Here is a 16,465-nt window from a genome sequence, read left to right as displayed (position 1 = left end):
AAATAACCATACATCATATAGCATGTATATGTGCTGGTTTTTGAAGGGTTTTTGAACCCCCTTAACCACACACACACACTATTGTTATAGTCATGAAGCATGGTGTTCATGGTGAAAATATTAAAAACTATTTCAAATGCAAAGGCTAAAAAGCCAATATCAAAGTAGTAGGGCATTTTTGGGCAGTATATTGTGGTATCGAGCATAGCCTCTTTACTGGACATTGTTACACCAATACAGAAATGTGACTTAAATATGATAGGAGGGATGGATTACGTGGGCCATGGAATAGTATAGAGAGGCAATAGTTTACTTAATATCACCCAGTGGATGTAAAAGTGTATTAACGCTGCTCTGTGTTGATGCTCTGTAGGCACAGTCTCGTCTGAGCGAAGCTTCTCAGCGGTTAGACCTGCTGAGGATCTCTCTGGACCAGCGTCTGGCCGAGCTGCCTGAGGACCATCCCAAGGCCAGCGTCATCAAAGAGGAGCTAGTCCTGGCCTCCTCCCCTGTCTTCAGCTCTCGCCATGGCGCCCCTTATCACCACAACCAGTACAGCACCCTCAGCAAGCCCTCTCCTCTCACTGGTACGTAATGCAAAACAAAGCTACACAGGACAAAGTCAAGCAAGCTGAAGGCCGTTTTATGGTCCTGCGGAGGCTCAAACGCACAGCTTTCGCCGTAGCCTACATAAGTGGCCTGGTGTTTATACTTGTGCGCTGGTGTGTGTGTCGAGCCGGCGTGTGTGTGTGTGTGTGTCGGGGGACGGGGGTTGGGGGGGGAGTGAGAGAGTGACGGCGATTAGCTTCGGAGCGAGTACTGACTCTAGAGTCATAGTGAGAGAAACAAAGTGTCTCCCCTGTGCTTTCTGACCAAGGTGAAACATCTTTAGCAGGAAAGGTTGACCCTCTCCTTGATTTCATGTTGTTTATGGGGAATAAGCATATGAGCATAAGAGCCTACGGTAAAAGACATTGGTGTTGACATACTAACACGCTGCCACTGTGGAAACTACAAGGAAGTGTCATTGAAGACCCTAGTTAGTGTCTTTATGGTGCCGTGTTATTAATTGAGGTAGGATGATGAGGTTTTCTCTCCTGCTATTTTAAATGAAGACACCATTTTGAATATTCACGGAGACTTTTGACAAATTAATTGGTTAATGTTTCTTGGTTTCAAAATCATGTCTTGCTGTGTTTAAATTCTGGTTATAATATAATATGGATAATACTACACACACTAGTTTGTTTACACTGTGATTTTGCATACAATCTGACTGGCTTTTGTTCCAAAGACATGCATTTTGTATTGACAACACTATTAAGTAAATTGCAGTGACAAAACACTGCATTAGTAAGCACGGATTATTTTAATATTTTCATACACAACTCTGAACCGTAGAAGAAGAGTTATTGTATAAATATTGTATATAAAATATAAGACATTTTCAGTTATTTCACACTTTTGTGTTAAGTACATAATTCCACATGTGTTCATTCATAGTTTTGATGCCTTCAGTGAGAATCTACAATGTAAATAGTCATGAAAATAAAGAAAACGCATTGAATGAGAAGGTGTGTCCAAACTTTTGGCCTGTACTGTATCTATTTTTGTGTTCACAGAGATTAGAATGTACACAGATTTCTTTATGTGACCTCCCCTCTGTCTTCAGGTACTTTACAGGTGCAGGTGCTGGGCTGTGGGGGGTTGTTGGAGGTGGTCCCAGGTCGCAATAAAGGGACAGCTGTCATGTTGCCCTGCTACAGCCCTGGAGACACCAGGTCCTTCATGAGAGGCAGCAAGGGACTCTACGGACGGAGCGGCTCAGTCAGCGGGAAGACGCCCAGCAAGACAGATGAGCTCTCCTGTAAGTGTGTGTGTGTGTGTGTGTGTGTCTGTGTGTGTGTGTGTGTGTGTGTGTGTGTGTGTGTGTGTGTGTGTGTGTGTGTGTGTGTGTGTGTGTGTGTGTGTGTGTGTGTGTGTGTGTGTGTGTGTGTGTGTGTGTGTTGTGTTTAATCTTTTAGGAACATTCCATGCTAATAAATACTCCCTAATATAAAATTTAGTTCAAATGGTTTAAAAATGAACACGCTCTTTTGATTTTGATTTGGATATTTTTCATCACAAATAGTGTAACACATAATGTCACTTTCAGTGCAAAATAGCTAAGTAGCCTTCTTAAAAATTTAGGAAAGTATTGTGCCAATTATTTCTATATTTTGAGAATACTAGTTTCTCACATATTCCTGACTAAGACTAGATTGGCCTAAACCTGGCAATATGTCCTATTTTGTACTCTGGTAGGGTGACTTCCTATTGTAATGTTTGCTGAATTTGGATGCTGTATATGTGTCTGTGTTTTTGTATTTAATCCTCATTACTGACTGTGGGGGGTTGTTGTGTTTTGGTTTGCTTTGATTTGTTGTTTATTTTATTTTGTGTATGTAAGCAAAAAAAAAAAAGGAAACTTGTTTTTATACATATATTTTTCAACTGATTTTGTATTGCTGTTTTGAAATTAATAAACAAACCTGGGGGAGAAAAAAAATAGCTAAATAGCAAATTTATATTAAGACTTACCGTCACTTTAGGTTGGTTAGGTACTGTGGGTCAGTGCTCACACATAATGGCACAGTCAGCAACATCAGCAAATGTAGCTGAATTGCCTCAATACCCTGAGCAAACAATTCACAACCAGCTTTTTTAAGGCATTGCCCTTTCTGCAGTGTCTCCAAGGAAATTAATGACAATCATTAATCAATACTGAAATTGTATTTTTGTGAAGTGTATTGTTGGAGCGTGAGCATGCAGTAGCTTTTATTTTTATAGTGGTCAGAGCTGAAGTGCCAGTGTAGGAATGTCACCTATGGAGGAAATCAATGGTGTGTGTGTGTGTGTGTGTGTGTGTGTGTGTGTGTGTGTGTGTGTGTGTGTGTGTGTGGCGTGTGCGTGTGCGTGTGCGTGCGCAGCTGAAGTGAGTGCTGTGCTAAAGCTAGACAACAGTGTGGTGGGCCAGACACCTTGGAGGACTGTGGGAGAACAGGCTTGGGACCAGACCTTCACTGTGGAGCTGGAAAGGGTCAGTACGTACACACACATTAATGCACCGAGTTCGTTTAATTATCCTTTTAGTAGTTGCAGCCGTTGGGTGACAGTGTGTGTGTGTGTGTGTGTTTTAGTCGAGGGAGATGGAGATCGCAGTCTACTGGAAGGACTATCGCTCGTTGTGTGCTTTGAAGTATCTGAAGCTGGAGGAGTTCCTGGACAACCAGAAACACAGAATTCAGCTGGAGCTGGAGCCTCAGGGCCTGCTGCTGGCCGAGGTACACGCACACAAACACAAACCTTTGACATAAACTGACACACACTACATAAAAAAAATGGGAAAAGGGACAGCCACACAAAGGTGGACACAGATGCAGAGCCTTGCATACATGACACCCGTCTATGGAAGTGCTATAAATACACATAGATATTCAAATGTGCCCCTGTACACACTGCCCACACACAGACTCACAAGCTGTCACACACACATGCACCTGTGCTGAACAACACTGCTTTGATATGTCATACTTAAAAGGTTCAATCGTGTGTGTGTGTGTGTGTGTGTGTGTGTGTGTGTGTGTGTGTGTGTGTGTGTGTGTGTGTGTGTGTGTGTGTGTGTGTGTGTGTGTGTGTGTGTGTGTGTGTGTGTGTGTGTCTTCCAGGTGACCTTCTTCAACCCGGTCATTGAGAGAGTTCCTCGCCTCCAGAGGCAGAAGAAGGTCTTTTCTAAGCAGCAAGGTGAGGAAGAGATGGAGCAGAGAGGAAACAAAGAAAAATATGCAGATTTTGGGAATAATTACAGTGTCAGTACAGTTTACATAGATGACCTTTTGAAATTAACAAACATCAGTTGTGCTGAAACTGTCTTTCTCTTAATGAGAAAATGAACATAACCAAGACGGGAAGAAACACTACTGCTATTCAGTACACTGTTTTCATTTAGGAAACAGCACCATCTGGTGGTCAGTAAATCATCTTGTTGCTTAACGATAATGACAACTTTATGTATGCAGCGCTAACCAAAAACAAAGATAGGAAGTACTTCATTTAAACAAGATGTAACGGAGATATTAAAATCTAGCCGAAAATCCACATAAAAAACAATTGAGCCAAAACCTGGGAAGGTCTTTTGATTACTAATGAGAAAGACTAGTTCCTCTCTTTACAGTTATCAAGGAGGTTTTGGAATTTTTTGAAATGTATATTCTTTAATGTGTTCATTTATTTATACATCCTACACTCTCGTTTTAAATGTTACCCCTTTAAGATTTCTACTGTCTAAAAAAAACAATGAATACACCATGAAGATATAAAAATCAGAATTATTATTTTTATTTATGCCAAGTAGGTTTTCACATACAAGGAATTAAAACATTAAAACATACTCAAATAATTAAAGTAAAAGCCAATTACTGCAAAAGACAAAAACATAAATATAGTATAGAACAATGCAATAAAATATATTTAAAAAAACAGTGTTTTGAGCAGGGATATGCAAAATATTGACCAGGGAATGTGCAAAAGTTCACAGTATGATGTTTAGAGAATATGTGCAATGTACAGACATAATAGTCCAAAAGATGTGCATTAAAGAAACTCATAGAGACAGATGTGAAGGCATTACGTTACAATTTTAGGTCAAAGAAAGAGTTCCTAATTAGTAGTTAGAAATACAATTCAAATTTTGTGATTGACATTTTTTTATTTTTTAATGTACAAAACATACAACTCGCAACATGAACACACAACCCCCCCTGACCCCCCCATGCCCTCCACCCTTCGTCATCACCACCCACCCAGACAGAAATCAAGAAAAGATGACACAGTAACTATAATATTTAAGACATTCAACAAAATAGTAACAAAATAGACAATACACCAAATAAAGATATATAAAAGACAACACCATAAGCCCACCATACACATCTCTCCCCAGCACAAAGCTTCTTAGGAGCCCTCCAGAAAGCTCAGGTACTCAGGTCCCCATTTTCAAGTATAGACATCCAACCTGGCAAACAGTTTATGACATTTTTTCAAACGCCACCACCCGAGCTGGGCCCAGCTTCTTGTGTGCTTATCCATCCCGCTTAGGATTGATCCATCTCCCAGAACAAATAATCTTGGGCTGAATGGAACCTGGGTCCCTACAATCTGACATAGGTTATCATGTATCCCTGGACCTTATCACAGGACCGTAGAACATGAAGTAATTGGGCGTCCTCTGTCTTACATTTCCATCAATTTGGTGTGTCTTTCAGACCAATTCTTAACAATCTGGAGGGAGTCCAATAGAAGCGATACATAATCTTGAACTAAATGAGGCGCACCCTCACATCGCGTGACACGGTTTTAATATTCCTACAGATTCTGTCCCACTCCTCATCATCCAGTGTAATACTCAGATCCCTTTCCCATGTCTTTTTGAGGGCTGTGCAGTCTCCATCCCCCAGGTTCTGCATAAGCATAGAATAATACCCAGAAGCCTCATGACCTTCACAAAACAGAAATTCAAAAATCTTGATGATCTGCTCTGCGAGACCTACATCATTGACTCTAGATGTGTGTATGTACGTGTGTTTCCAGGCAAGGCATTCCTTCGGGCTCGTCAGATGAATGTGGATATCGGGACCTGGGTGAGGCTGCTTCGAAACGCCATTCCTACTGTCAACAACTCAGGAACCTACAGTCCCAGTGCGCACAGCCTGACACTCAACTCTGGGTGAGACACAATGCATAAGCCACACAGATGCATGCACTCCACTTCATTGTACTAGACATGCGGCGTCTACGTGTGATGTTTGATGGCCATCAATCATGGACTTGCAGCAGCAGCATTCCTTGAACCATTTTCCTTGTGTTTCCTGGCAAAGTATAAAGCATGTGATGCTTTCTCTGCCCCTCCGTCTAACAACCCTTTTGTGTTTGTCTCTGTCCATTTGTCTGTCTGCATCGCTGTGTCTGTCTGTTTGTTTGTGTCTGTGTAAATTTTTCAGGGAGGTGTCAGTGGAGAAGTTGAGTCTGGACAGCGACTCTCCGATAAGAGGCGATTACAAGAGAGACATGGACGCACATACCCCGGTGAGACAGACAGACAGAGAGAGGAAGCCCGGGAAGTGGGGGAGGGGTGTGTGTGGGTCTACAGTAGTAAATCCACTCTGTTTGCTGTGGGATGAAGGGAATCTCTCTATTTAACATGGAATGAATGGCCCAAGCTGTGATCCACAAGTAAGACTAAAGTAACTGTTCTGCGTTAAACACTAAGATATGGGACACATCAACACGTCAATATCTAACGTTTTGCTACTTTGATAAGTGAATGATGTCATAATACATAATCCAGGCCATGACAATTACAATTTAGGTCAAGTTTGGACTTGTTTAAAGCGAACAAGAGTGAACAAAACATTTCATTTTTGACCAAAGGTCAAATCAACCGTTTTCAACTTGTAAATTGTGTTCATGTCAACATCGGTGTAGGGATTACAACTGTGAATTTTCTGCAAGCTCCGATAAATTATTAATGTATAAGGGCATAAAATCATAACAAATATGGACGCCTCATCTCAGCCGAAGTAGTTTTTTCATCTGCCACCCGAGCTATTTTAGGACCACAGTGAATCCAGAAAGCTCATACTGAAAAGGGGCCCTCAATCATTATGCAGTAAAGTTAATATGATCACGACGTATAGAGGGCAGGTGATTTATGTGATTTGAATGGCTGCCTGTGGAGATTATGTTTAACTTGGTCCACCAGATCTAAAAAATATAAAATAGACATGTAGGGTAAGAAAACATGTGGGTTGCATAGTGACATCTCTCAGAGGCAGTGTGGATTGTTACATTTGATCAACTGGAAACGTCCAACATGACACAAAAACACAGCCATGTAGATTCCCCTTCAGGCATGCACTTGATCACATTGTCTCAAAAAATGAAGCAACAGAGCAGGACCAACAAGTGACTCCTGCCCACTGGAAGGCTGTATGCCACGTCCCTCATGAAACCATGTGTCCCTTGACTTTCAATATCTCTCTGTCTCTGTATGTCTCTCTCTGTGTCTCATCCTTTGTGTCTCTTTCCTGGCATGTCCCCCGATAGGACCGACTGCCAATCATCGAGCCCTTCTCCCCCCCAGACCTCACCCCTGAGTGCCCTGTCCAAACCCCATCTGTCGGCAGGTACACACACATAAACTTATCAGTAGTTCTTCAGTTTATATTCTTCTTTATATTCTATTCTTGTCTGTAGAACGTTTCCTAATTGGCCTTTTTCACTGAAGACATTTTTACATGAAAGCACAGCTGTGAATAATAAAAATGAATGATGGCTACCCACGCTCGCACTTCCCATGTCTGCCATGACAAATTATGCTGTCATGCATTCTGAGAAGTTCATATGAATTTATGTAATCTTTTATTTTTTTGTATTTTGGTATCCACTATAAATGTTCCTGCTGACTGTTCATGGGTCTCTCCAGTAAGCAGAGGAAAGGTCCTCTGTCTCTCCAGGACTTCAGGCTGATTGCTGTGTTGGGCAGGGGACACTTTGGGAAGGTACAGTTTGATGAATGATGAATGGTTTTGTTTTGTTTTGTTTTGTTTTGTTAACTTGGAACTGTGGAAAAAAGGTTTATCAAACAGGTCAGTAATAACACAAAAAAAATAACAGAATGAAGAATGGAGTTTATATTTAATGAGCTCAATATGTGCACCAAATGGCACAAGAAACCCAGAAAGGCTTGGAGTGGCAGCTCCTCTGGATTGCGGCGTGTTCCTCAGGCAGCATTAAGAGCTTAATGCTGACCTGACATTTCTAGAAATAAGGCAAAAACAAAGTGACATGATAATTACATCACAACCAGAAAACCATACATTCAAGACAACTTGTAAAAAGCCTATGCCACCAAGTGCCTGTGTTTGTGTATGTATTGAGTAAATTTTTTCACTTGCATTTAATGGCATCCTTCTTTTTTTCTTTGTCAAATGTTTAAAGTCACATGCAAAATGGCATGACTGAAGGAAGTTACAAACCTAATATGATTGATGTTCATTAAAAAGAAAACGACACTTTCTGAAAGTTTCAGGAAGTGACTTCAACTTACAAGTTTAAATCCTGCAATTCAGACCTTATTGTAATATCTTGATGGATTTAAGAGAGTTTTCATTTCTCTTCCTCATTAAAACCATAACTAGCATAAATAAATCTAGAAGCTATTAGTTCACTTTGTACAAACCGATTTGTTGCTACATGTGTTTGTCTCCAGGTGTTGTTGTCAGAATACAAGAAGACCGGCACGATGTACGCCATCAAAGCCCTGAAGAAAGGAGATATCGTAGCTCGGGACGAAGTGGAAAGGTTTGCGTTGATGTGTTTATTACTTGCTGTGTTTGTGTGATTGTTTGCGGTTTAGTTTTTTTAGCCTGGATCTTTGAGCTTCAATAATAAATGTCTATGTTTAATCTGTGCGGCTGTGCCCTGAATCACCATGATTACATTTGATCTGTAGGATGAGTGTGGGTGTCTCATCAACCAAAATAAACTCTATCTAATGATGTGTAAATGCCTCTCATTTTTCCTCCACATAATCCAAAATCATCCTCTGCATCCTGCCATTCTTGTCTGCTTTCCACCTCTTCCTCCACGTTTCTACATTCCGACACTTCCTTTTGTCTCTCTCCCCTGCAGTCTAATGTGCGAAAAGCGCATCTTTGAGGTTGTGAACCTGTCGCACCATCCGTTCCTCGTCAACCTGTTTGCCTGTTTCCAGACTCCAGAGCATGTGTGTTTTGTTATGGAGTACACAGCAGGAGGCGACCTGATGATGCACATCCACACAGACGTCTTCACAGAGCCACGGGCCGTGTATGTAACATCTGTGTGTGTGTGTGTGTGTGTGTGTGTGTGTGTGTGTGTGTGTGTGTGTGTGTGTGTGTGTGTGTGTGTGTGTGTGTGTGTGTGTGTGTGTGTGTTTTGAGAAAGAGAAAATTCTAAGTGGCCCCAATAAGTCCTACTGTTATGGTCATTTTAAAGGCAACAGTTAAAGGAGACACATTTTTTTTTTCCAAGTCTGTCTTTAAACAATACTTATACATGCACCTTATGTATATTGAAAGCACTGTTGGTTGCTGTAATTGTTCATCGTGTCCATACTGGCTGTAAAGAGATTATTTCTCATAGTAATATAGCTTTTTCAGAAATTTTGACTTATCAGAGCAGGAAAATCCCAATAACACTAGGCTCCGTTCCATTAAGTGTACCAGTGGTGGCCAGGTTGGCTCAGTGGGTAGAACAGGGGCACATAAACATAGAGGTTTATGTCTCGACGCAGAGGTCCAGGGTTCGAATCCGACCTGTGACGATTTCCTGCATGTCTTCCCCCTCTCTCTCCCATTTCTCACCTAGCTGTCCTATCAAGTAAAGGCGGAAAAGCCCAAAAAAAATCTTTAAAAAAAAAAAAAGTGTCCCAGTGAGCCCGCACGCACAATACCAGGACCTCCCCTATGTGGGATTCAGCCATCATTAATGTTATTAAATACACTTTTGCTTTTCCTGCTATGGCATGAAAAAATGTCTGTTGTAAACAAGGCCTATTTAATATAAGTGATGAGGGACAAAAAAAAAGTCCATTCAAAAGTCCAACCAAAGCTTATGTAAAGAGTTTGACAAATCAAGCTGGTATTTTCCGAATTTCCTTTTTAGGAAGAAAATTCCCTGTTGTTGTGTTTCTCCACTGCAACCTAGCAAGGAAACACTGTCCAGGCAAAACACCAGAAAGTACATTTAATACTAAAACAATTGTAACTTTGGATAATATCTTTATTAGTTTAACTCAGCCTTATGAAGACTTGTATTAGCTACAGCTGAACTTTAGAATACGTTTTTACACAGAACGAGGACTGTGGATTTTGTCCCCCATCACTTACTTTGGAATGGCTTCAGACAGCAATCGTTTTGTGACCAGTATGGACAGAAGAAACAATCCCAGAGACCAACAACGGTTTCAATGTACAAACTATACTTTAACAGGGATATCATTTTATTGATCTGCATCATACTAAACGCTGTTTCTAGTAGTTTCTTCTTCCATTATATATAGAATATTATTATTATTATTAATATTATTATTATAATATTATTCTTAAATATTTCATTGAAGGCCCTGCACACCCCCACAGGTGTTCAGTTATTCTGTCCGTGAGTGCAGGGCTTTAAGGAAATAAAGTCTGGAAAACCCTGCCCTTTAAACCACTTTTTATCAAATTTCCATGGTATCCAAAACATCTATCAGTTCATGCATTATCATTGTCAGTCAGCAATATGGCCAAAACCAAAAGCCTACAACTTTTACACTGACAACTTTCACAGATATGTATTTACTATGTACAGTAATAGTAGTAGTAGTGTGGGTGCTGGTAGTGGTGTGTTCTCAGTTTTGTACTCATTATGAGCTTTACATTTATTTTAATGCAGGTTAGTAATAATGTTTCTTTGGTTTGATTTCAGGTTTTATGCAGCCTGCGTAGTTCTTGGACTTCAGTTTCTCCATGACCATAAGATTGTGTACAGGTGAGCTAGTTTCCTCACATGATAGTTGGGATGTAAAAAACAAAACAAAAACATCTATCTATTTCTCTTAAACTCCCTGTGTACTCTCAGCTGTACTTGGGGAAATACTGTGAATATTCTCAGCGACTTCTTTTCTCTTCCTCTCTTCCAGAGACCTCAAGCTGGACAACCTGCTGCTAGACACAGATGGTTATGTGAAGATTGCTGACTTTGGACTGTGTAAAGAAGGTGGATTTTGATGTTTCTGACAGATGGGCTCATTTTTTTAAATTTTTGCCTGCTGCAAGATCTTTCTAAAAGCTTTCAGCAACAAAGAGTTTCATCTTTCTGCCTCTGTCTGTAGGAATGGGCTTCGGGGACCGGACCAGCACATTCTGTGGGACTCCAGAGTTTTTGGCCCCAGAGGTCCTAACTGATACATCCTACACCAGGGCAGTGGACTGGTGGGGACTGGGGGTCCTCATCTATGAAATGTTGGTGGGAGAGGTGAGAAGTAACCATGTAACTGCAGTGTCTCTCGTTCAGATCTGTCCAGGGAGCCTTAGTTGTTGTCATCCCACTGTCTCCATATGTTTCCTTTGCTCTGCACTGTCCCATAAAATCAAATTCAATTTTATTTATAGTATCAAATCATAACACGAGTTATCTCGAGAGACTTTACAGATAGATTAGGTCTAGACCACACTCTATAATTTACAAAGCCCCAACAATTGCAGTAATTCCCTCAAACATCATAACGTCATGTCAAACATCATATATCATCGCCAACACTAGCCAAGAGCAAAAGTATATGATTTCATATTAATAAATGGATTTGAAAATGTGAACTTAAAATCTGTGAATTAGGCGTATTTCAAGTGGACTGAATTTTTTCAGTGTTAGATGCTTTATTTATATTCCTACTCCGTGTTTACAAAGAGAACTGGATGTTTACATCTAGGGTTATGGTTCATTGTTATTAACACCTTGTTTTGTGAATTTTAAATGGATTGTATGGCATAAAGTGGGCTTTTGTGCATCCTCCTTTGCATGTGTGTTTGTAGTCTCCATTCCCAGGAGATGATGAAGAGGAGGTGTTTGACAGCATTGTGAATGATGAAGTCCGCTATCCACGCTTCCTGTCCACTGAGGCTATCGGCATCATGAGAAGGGTGAGACTACACACACATAAAGACACTCTTTCTCCTTCTCTTGCTGACCGTATGACCCATGAACAGCATGTGACAAATGTTGCACATACACATGAAACACTTCCTATTCACTGACATGGTTGACGTCCACTTACTCAGTTTTGTGTGTGTGGTGTGTGTGTGTGTGTGTGTGTGTGTGTGTGTGTGTGTGTGTGTAGTTGTTGAGGAGGAACCCAGAGAGAAGACTGGGATCTGGTGAAAAAGATGCAGAAGAGGTGAAGAAGCAGCCATTTTTCCGAGTAAGTACTGCTTTTTAATGGATGGGGGAAGAGAAGTCGCGACCATTCGAGTGTTTTTCTGCATGAGAGCGTGATGAGGTTGAATAAACTGTTTACCTTCATGATATGGATTTGAATTTGTTTATTTTTGCACAATAAAATCAAGACAACAGTAACACAAGAAACTAAAGTAATATAAAATAAAGATTGTGCAGGTGAGATTAAGAAAACCTCTAGGGGCTTATAGAAGGAATCTAACCTTAGGAAGAGAAGAAAAAAATATAATAAGCAATTACAATTACAAGAGTCCTAAACAAACAACAACAAATTGAACACAAGTAAGCACTGAATTTCAAAAACAAGCATAAGGTTGGCTACATAAACAACAAACGCATAAAATAAATTATAAGAATATAGATAAAATGAGAATATGTGGATTTATGTGTTTATGTGTGAGCAGTTATGAGAGACAGGAAGGCCAGACAAAATCAGATATGAATAGTTCAGAACAATAAAGACGGTTAAGATTGGTTCATCAGACCAGTCCTAAGCCTCGTTTTATAATTTTTGACAGAAGTTGACTGAAATGCAGTGTTGATATAACTGTTCCATAGCTGTGCTCCCCTGTATCTAATAGAGAATTGACAGAGCCTAATCAGTCCCTCCAGAAAAACGTGATTATGCGATCGCATAATTCAATGCATAATCAGCCTAAGTCTGCATATTCATGCGGGGGCCGCATTCTTTGAAATATGCCGCACTTTCGCCGCATAAATTGCCTATTTCTGCGCAAAATATGCAGTGCTTGCATGATTTCATAATCCCCGCATTTTCGTTGCAAAAAAGTCACATATATCTTAGCAGAAAGTTGAAAAAATGTTGCGTTTACTTCACACAAGAGCAGCCATTTTCCCCTGTTGCCATGGGAACGTTATGGAGTGACGTAATTACGCGACTTGAACATCATCGAAAAGCAGGGTGTTGGAGGTTGAATTTGACATGGACTCTGAGTCTCTTAAAGCCATCTTAATATCTGATGTCTACTCACATTTCTTTAAGTGCTCCTGCTGTCTATATTATTAACGATTTTTGGAAGTCTGTCTCTTTTGTATCTTTTATTTCTCTCTGTTTAGACTATTACTTTTATTTTTACTTTAATATATTATTTGTATATATTTTTGTATCTTATTTGTTTACTTATTGCAATGACTGAATATCTGTAAACTATTTTTGGAAATTAAGTTTAAAAAAGCAGGGTGTTGGGGGAATCACTTTTTCTTTCTTTTCATCAAACCGCATTTTTTGCAAGTTCCCGCATTTTTTGCAAGTTCCCGCATTTTTTGCAAGTTCCCGCATTTTTTGCAAGTTCCCGCAATTTCATCGCATAAAACTGCATAAATATCCCGCATATTCCATCGCATTTTTTAAGAAAACATGCCGCATAATCAAGAATTTTTGCCCGCAACAATCACAAAAAAACTCTGCGTTTTTCTGGAAGGACTGCCTAATACAGAACATTGGAAGATGTGAACTTGTCACCTGCAGTTTGTCGTCCAACATCTCACTTTGGCTGCTTATAATATTTCTCCTGCAATGTTGCTCATCAAAATAGCACAGAATATGTCCATTTCTTGCTGTTTAGACGTCTCTTAATGTGAAGAGGCGGCAGGAAATATTGAGTTTGCACCAGCAGCAGCAGATAAGGCTAAAAGGGGCTGAACCCTGGCGCTATTAAAGCCCACTATCCCTGGCCCGTGGCATCACCACTTTACTGGTCCTGGACACTTTGGAGGAAATATATGGCAAACTAAGAAAAATCTGCAGATTCTGAATTCAACTTTGTAATTATTTCTTGTCTCTTTTTCTCCGTCTCCCACCAGAATGTGGACTGGGAGGCATTGCTGCAAAGGAAAGTGCCCCCTCCCTTTGTGCCCTCCATTGTGGGCAAGGAAGACGTCAGCAATTTCGACGAGGAGTTCACCGCCGAAGCTCCGGCGCTCACGCCTCCACGTGAGCCTCGCGTGCTCTCCCGCAAAGACCAGGACAGCTTCCGGGACTTTGACTACGTCTCTGACCTCTGCTAATGGGCCGGGGGCTCACAGACCTAGACGAATGTTCGATTTTGAAGGCTTCACGACGGTTTCATCTGAGCGGACCAACTGTCTCAACTGAGTGACTATCCGCTGACTGTTTGTCTGCCATTAATTACACTGTGAATGAATGTGGAGAGACCGGAGCCAGTCGTCTGTGTTTTGTGTGTATGCAGGGTTTTAAAGATGGAGGACTGAGAAAATAAAAGCTGGGACGGATAGCTGATGGGGTAAAATGTTGGACAAACGAAAGCCCCCTCTCAAATCATTGTACAACACACCAGTGACTTGTAAATCTTTACCAACATTAGCCTTTAAAATGCCTCCTCCCATCCTCTTGTGTGTCAGTGTAGTCACCTGTGCAGCTGTAAGAGGAGGAGCTGTTGACTGTTTGGGGGGGTTGTTTAATGGCCTCTCATACCAATGCCTTACATTTGTACTTGTATTTGATCCACAGAAAATCATTTTGTTTTTATGTTGTGGCCCTTTGTATACAGCAGCAGGAACAGTGGTAAGATGTGCTGCAGAAACACTCTCAACTCAAAAAGAAAAAGGAAAAAAAGAGGTTTTGCCCGTGAGAGTGGAAATGGTGACGTTCAGAGTGACTCTGTACTCAAAGCTTTCCCAGCAGTCATATGATGATGACCCTCAGTCCTGCTGGCCGACGCTAGAATTATGAATTAACTACGGGGTAAAGAACCACTTTCTGACTTCTGTTTAGACTTCTACCATTTTCTCATTTTCAAAATATGTGCTGGTTGGATTTTAATTTTTGCCACAAACGTTTTGTAAAGAAGTCATATTTTATGACCGTTGACTCCTCAACGCATTATTCAATACCCACCACATACTTTTAAATTTGATATTTGGGTATTATACACAGTGTGATATTAACAGTTGAAGCAGTAATTCTTTTTAATTGAAAAAGAAAAATCTGAACACTAAGACTTGATGTTCAAGTAACATAACGGAGTCTGTCCATTTTGGGGTTGAGACACATTCATTCAGTTATCTATATGCTACCACGAGTTTTGTGAACATGAAGAAAGTCATTTCCCTCCAAGACGATTATACCTGACTTTAAACTCAACAAACACCGGCTCTAACTGTTGTTCTAGTTCCAGAAGTATCCGTTTGTGTTCATTGCAATGTTTGGTATCCATTATATAGGTAGTGATAAAATCATCTCTGTTTTAGCCAAAACCGATTAATATCTTAGTGATTTTGGAAAAGCTGGGTGGTTCCACAAGCAAAACTAACCTCATTAGCCACTTTTCCACAGAAGAGCTTGCTGCAGTGAGTGCTTCCTTATATCCCAGCAAACATTTGTTCATTTGAAACACAATGATAAATGTTGGAAAATATGAGCCAGTGGTAAACACTTTACCAATTCTGGGTTTGTTGTGAAGCAGTATGTATGATGGTGTGGATCTTACTCATCTTGTGTATGACAATACAAAACCATGTGAGAGTATGAGATGACTTATTTTATAAAGAAAACCTGGAGTGAATATTCCGTCTGTGTATTAAGTGTATGGGCGTGTTCATTCAAACCAAAGAAAGGCTCAAGTACAGATACCACAAAGGCAAGTAAAAAAAAAAAAAAGATGCAATAACGTGCATCTCAGTAAAAACAAAAAAAAGAACATAGTATATAAGTAGTCATATTTGTGACTGAATGAATAGGTCAGGATCCTAATTGGTCACTGATCTGTTTTGGATTAAAATTTTGGTTTGCAATAATTAAATATTGTTTATCACCTTTCAGTGGAATTGTCGTGACAATATGTTCATGTCATCTTTTTACGTTAAGTTGTGAATGTTACAATAATTTAAAAATTATGGATTACTTTGATTATAGATGAATCTTTTAATTATTTGTTAGATCAAGCGATTAATTGTTTAGTCGAAAAAAAATTATATAGTTGTTCATCGAAACTTGCCAGAACCAGGCGTCTCTTGCCTGTTTTGTCCAACCAAAAGTCCAAGGCCCAAATATAATAGATTGAAAATTACATAAAACAGCTTCAAATCCTCACATTAGTAGGTGAAAAAAACAGGGAAAGTCATTTCTGCTCATTAAAGTACTTAAATGATAAATCAGTTATCGAAATTGTCAAAATGTCCGTTTCCTTCCTGCTTTCTTTTTGTTGGAAATTTAAACTCCAGTTGATTTATGAGGGCTACGGTTAACTGCTCCTCAGATCTCTGTGGGTTAATTGAGACAGCTAGCTAGACTATCTGTCAAATCTGAGTTTTTTTTCTCGCACGACTAAAACAACTTTTGAACGTACACGTTCCACCAAAACAACTTCCTTCCCGAGGCTATTTTGCAGCGGCTCCATGCGGAGCTAAG

General features: G+C 40.1%; 1 protein-coding gene across 4 annotated transcripts in view; it reads left to right on the top strand.

The window, feature by feature from the left end:
• pkn1a (protein kinase N1a) overlaps positions 1–15,876 on the top strand; it is a 56,559-nt gene extending 40,683 nt beyond the window's left edge. For 3 of the 4 annotated variants that reach the window (XM_039798306.1, XM_039798296.1, XM_039798288.1), the window contains 17 exons: positions 374–587; positions 1,673–1,867; positions 2,970–3,079; positions 3,180–3,323; positions 3,708–3,783; positions 5,629–5,764; positions 6,039–6,123; positions 7,144–7,223; positions 7,523–7,598; positions 8,309–8,400; positions 8,731–8,907; positions 10,549–10,611; positions 10,763–10,839; positions 10,955–11,097; positions 11,655–11,762; positions 11,960–12,040; positions 13,900–15,876. In XM_039798306.1, coding sequence (XP_039654240.1) covers positions 374–587; positions 1,673–1,867; positions 2,970–3,079; positions 3,180–3,323; positions 3,708–3,783; positions 5,629–5,764; positions 6,039–6,123; positions 7,144–7,223; positions 7,523–7,598; positions 8,309–8,400; positions 8,731–8,907; positions 10,549–10,611; positions 10,763–10,839; positions 10,955–11,097; positions 11,655–11,762; positions 11,960–12,040; positions 13,900–14,103 — 2,061 coding nt within the window. In that variant the 3' untranslated portion in view covers positions 14,104–15,876. The remainder of the gene's footprint in view (positions 1–373; positions 588–1,672; positions 1,868–2,969; positions 3,080–3,179; positions 3,324–3,707; positions 3,784–5,628; positions 5,765–6,038; positions 6,124–7,143; positions 7,224–7,522; positions 7,599–8,308; positions 8,401–8,730; positions 8,908–10,548; positions 10,612–10,762; positions 10,840–10,954; positions 11,098–11,654; positions 11,763–11,959; positions 12,041–13,899) is intronic. The other variant, XM_039798315.1, reaches the window with a different exon arrangement.
• Positions 15,877–16,465: the final 589 nt, after the last annotated feature.

Source organism: Perca fluviatilis, chromosome 1 (assembly GCF_010015445.1).
Source record: "Perca fluviatilis chromosome 1, GENO_Pfluv_1.0, whole genome shotgun sequence".
Lineage (NCBI taxonomy): Eukaryota > Metazoa > Chordata > Actinopteri > Perciformes > Percidae > Perca > Perca fluviatilis.
The sequence above is the reverse complement of the archived record's forward strand: the minus strand, read 5'-3'. Positions and strand labels throughout refer to the sequence as shown.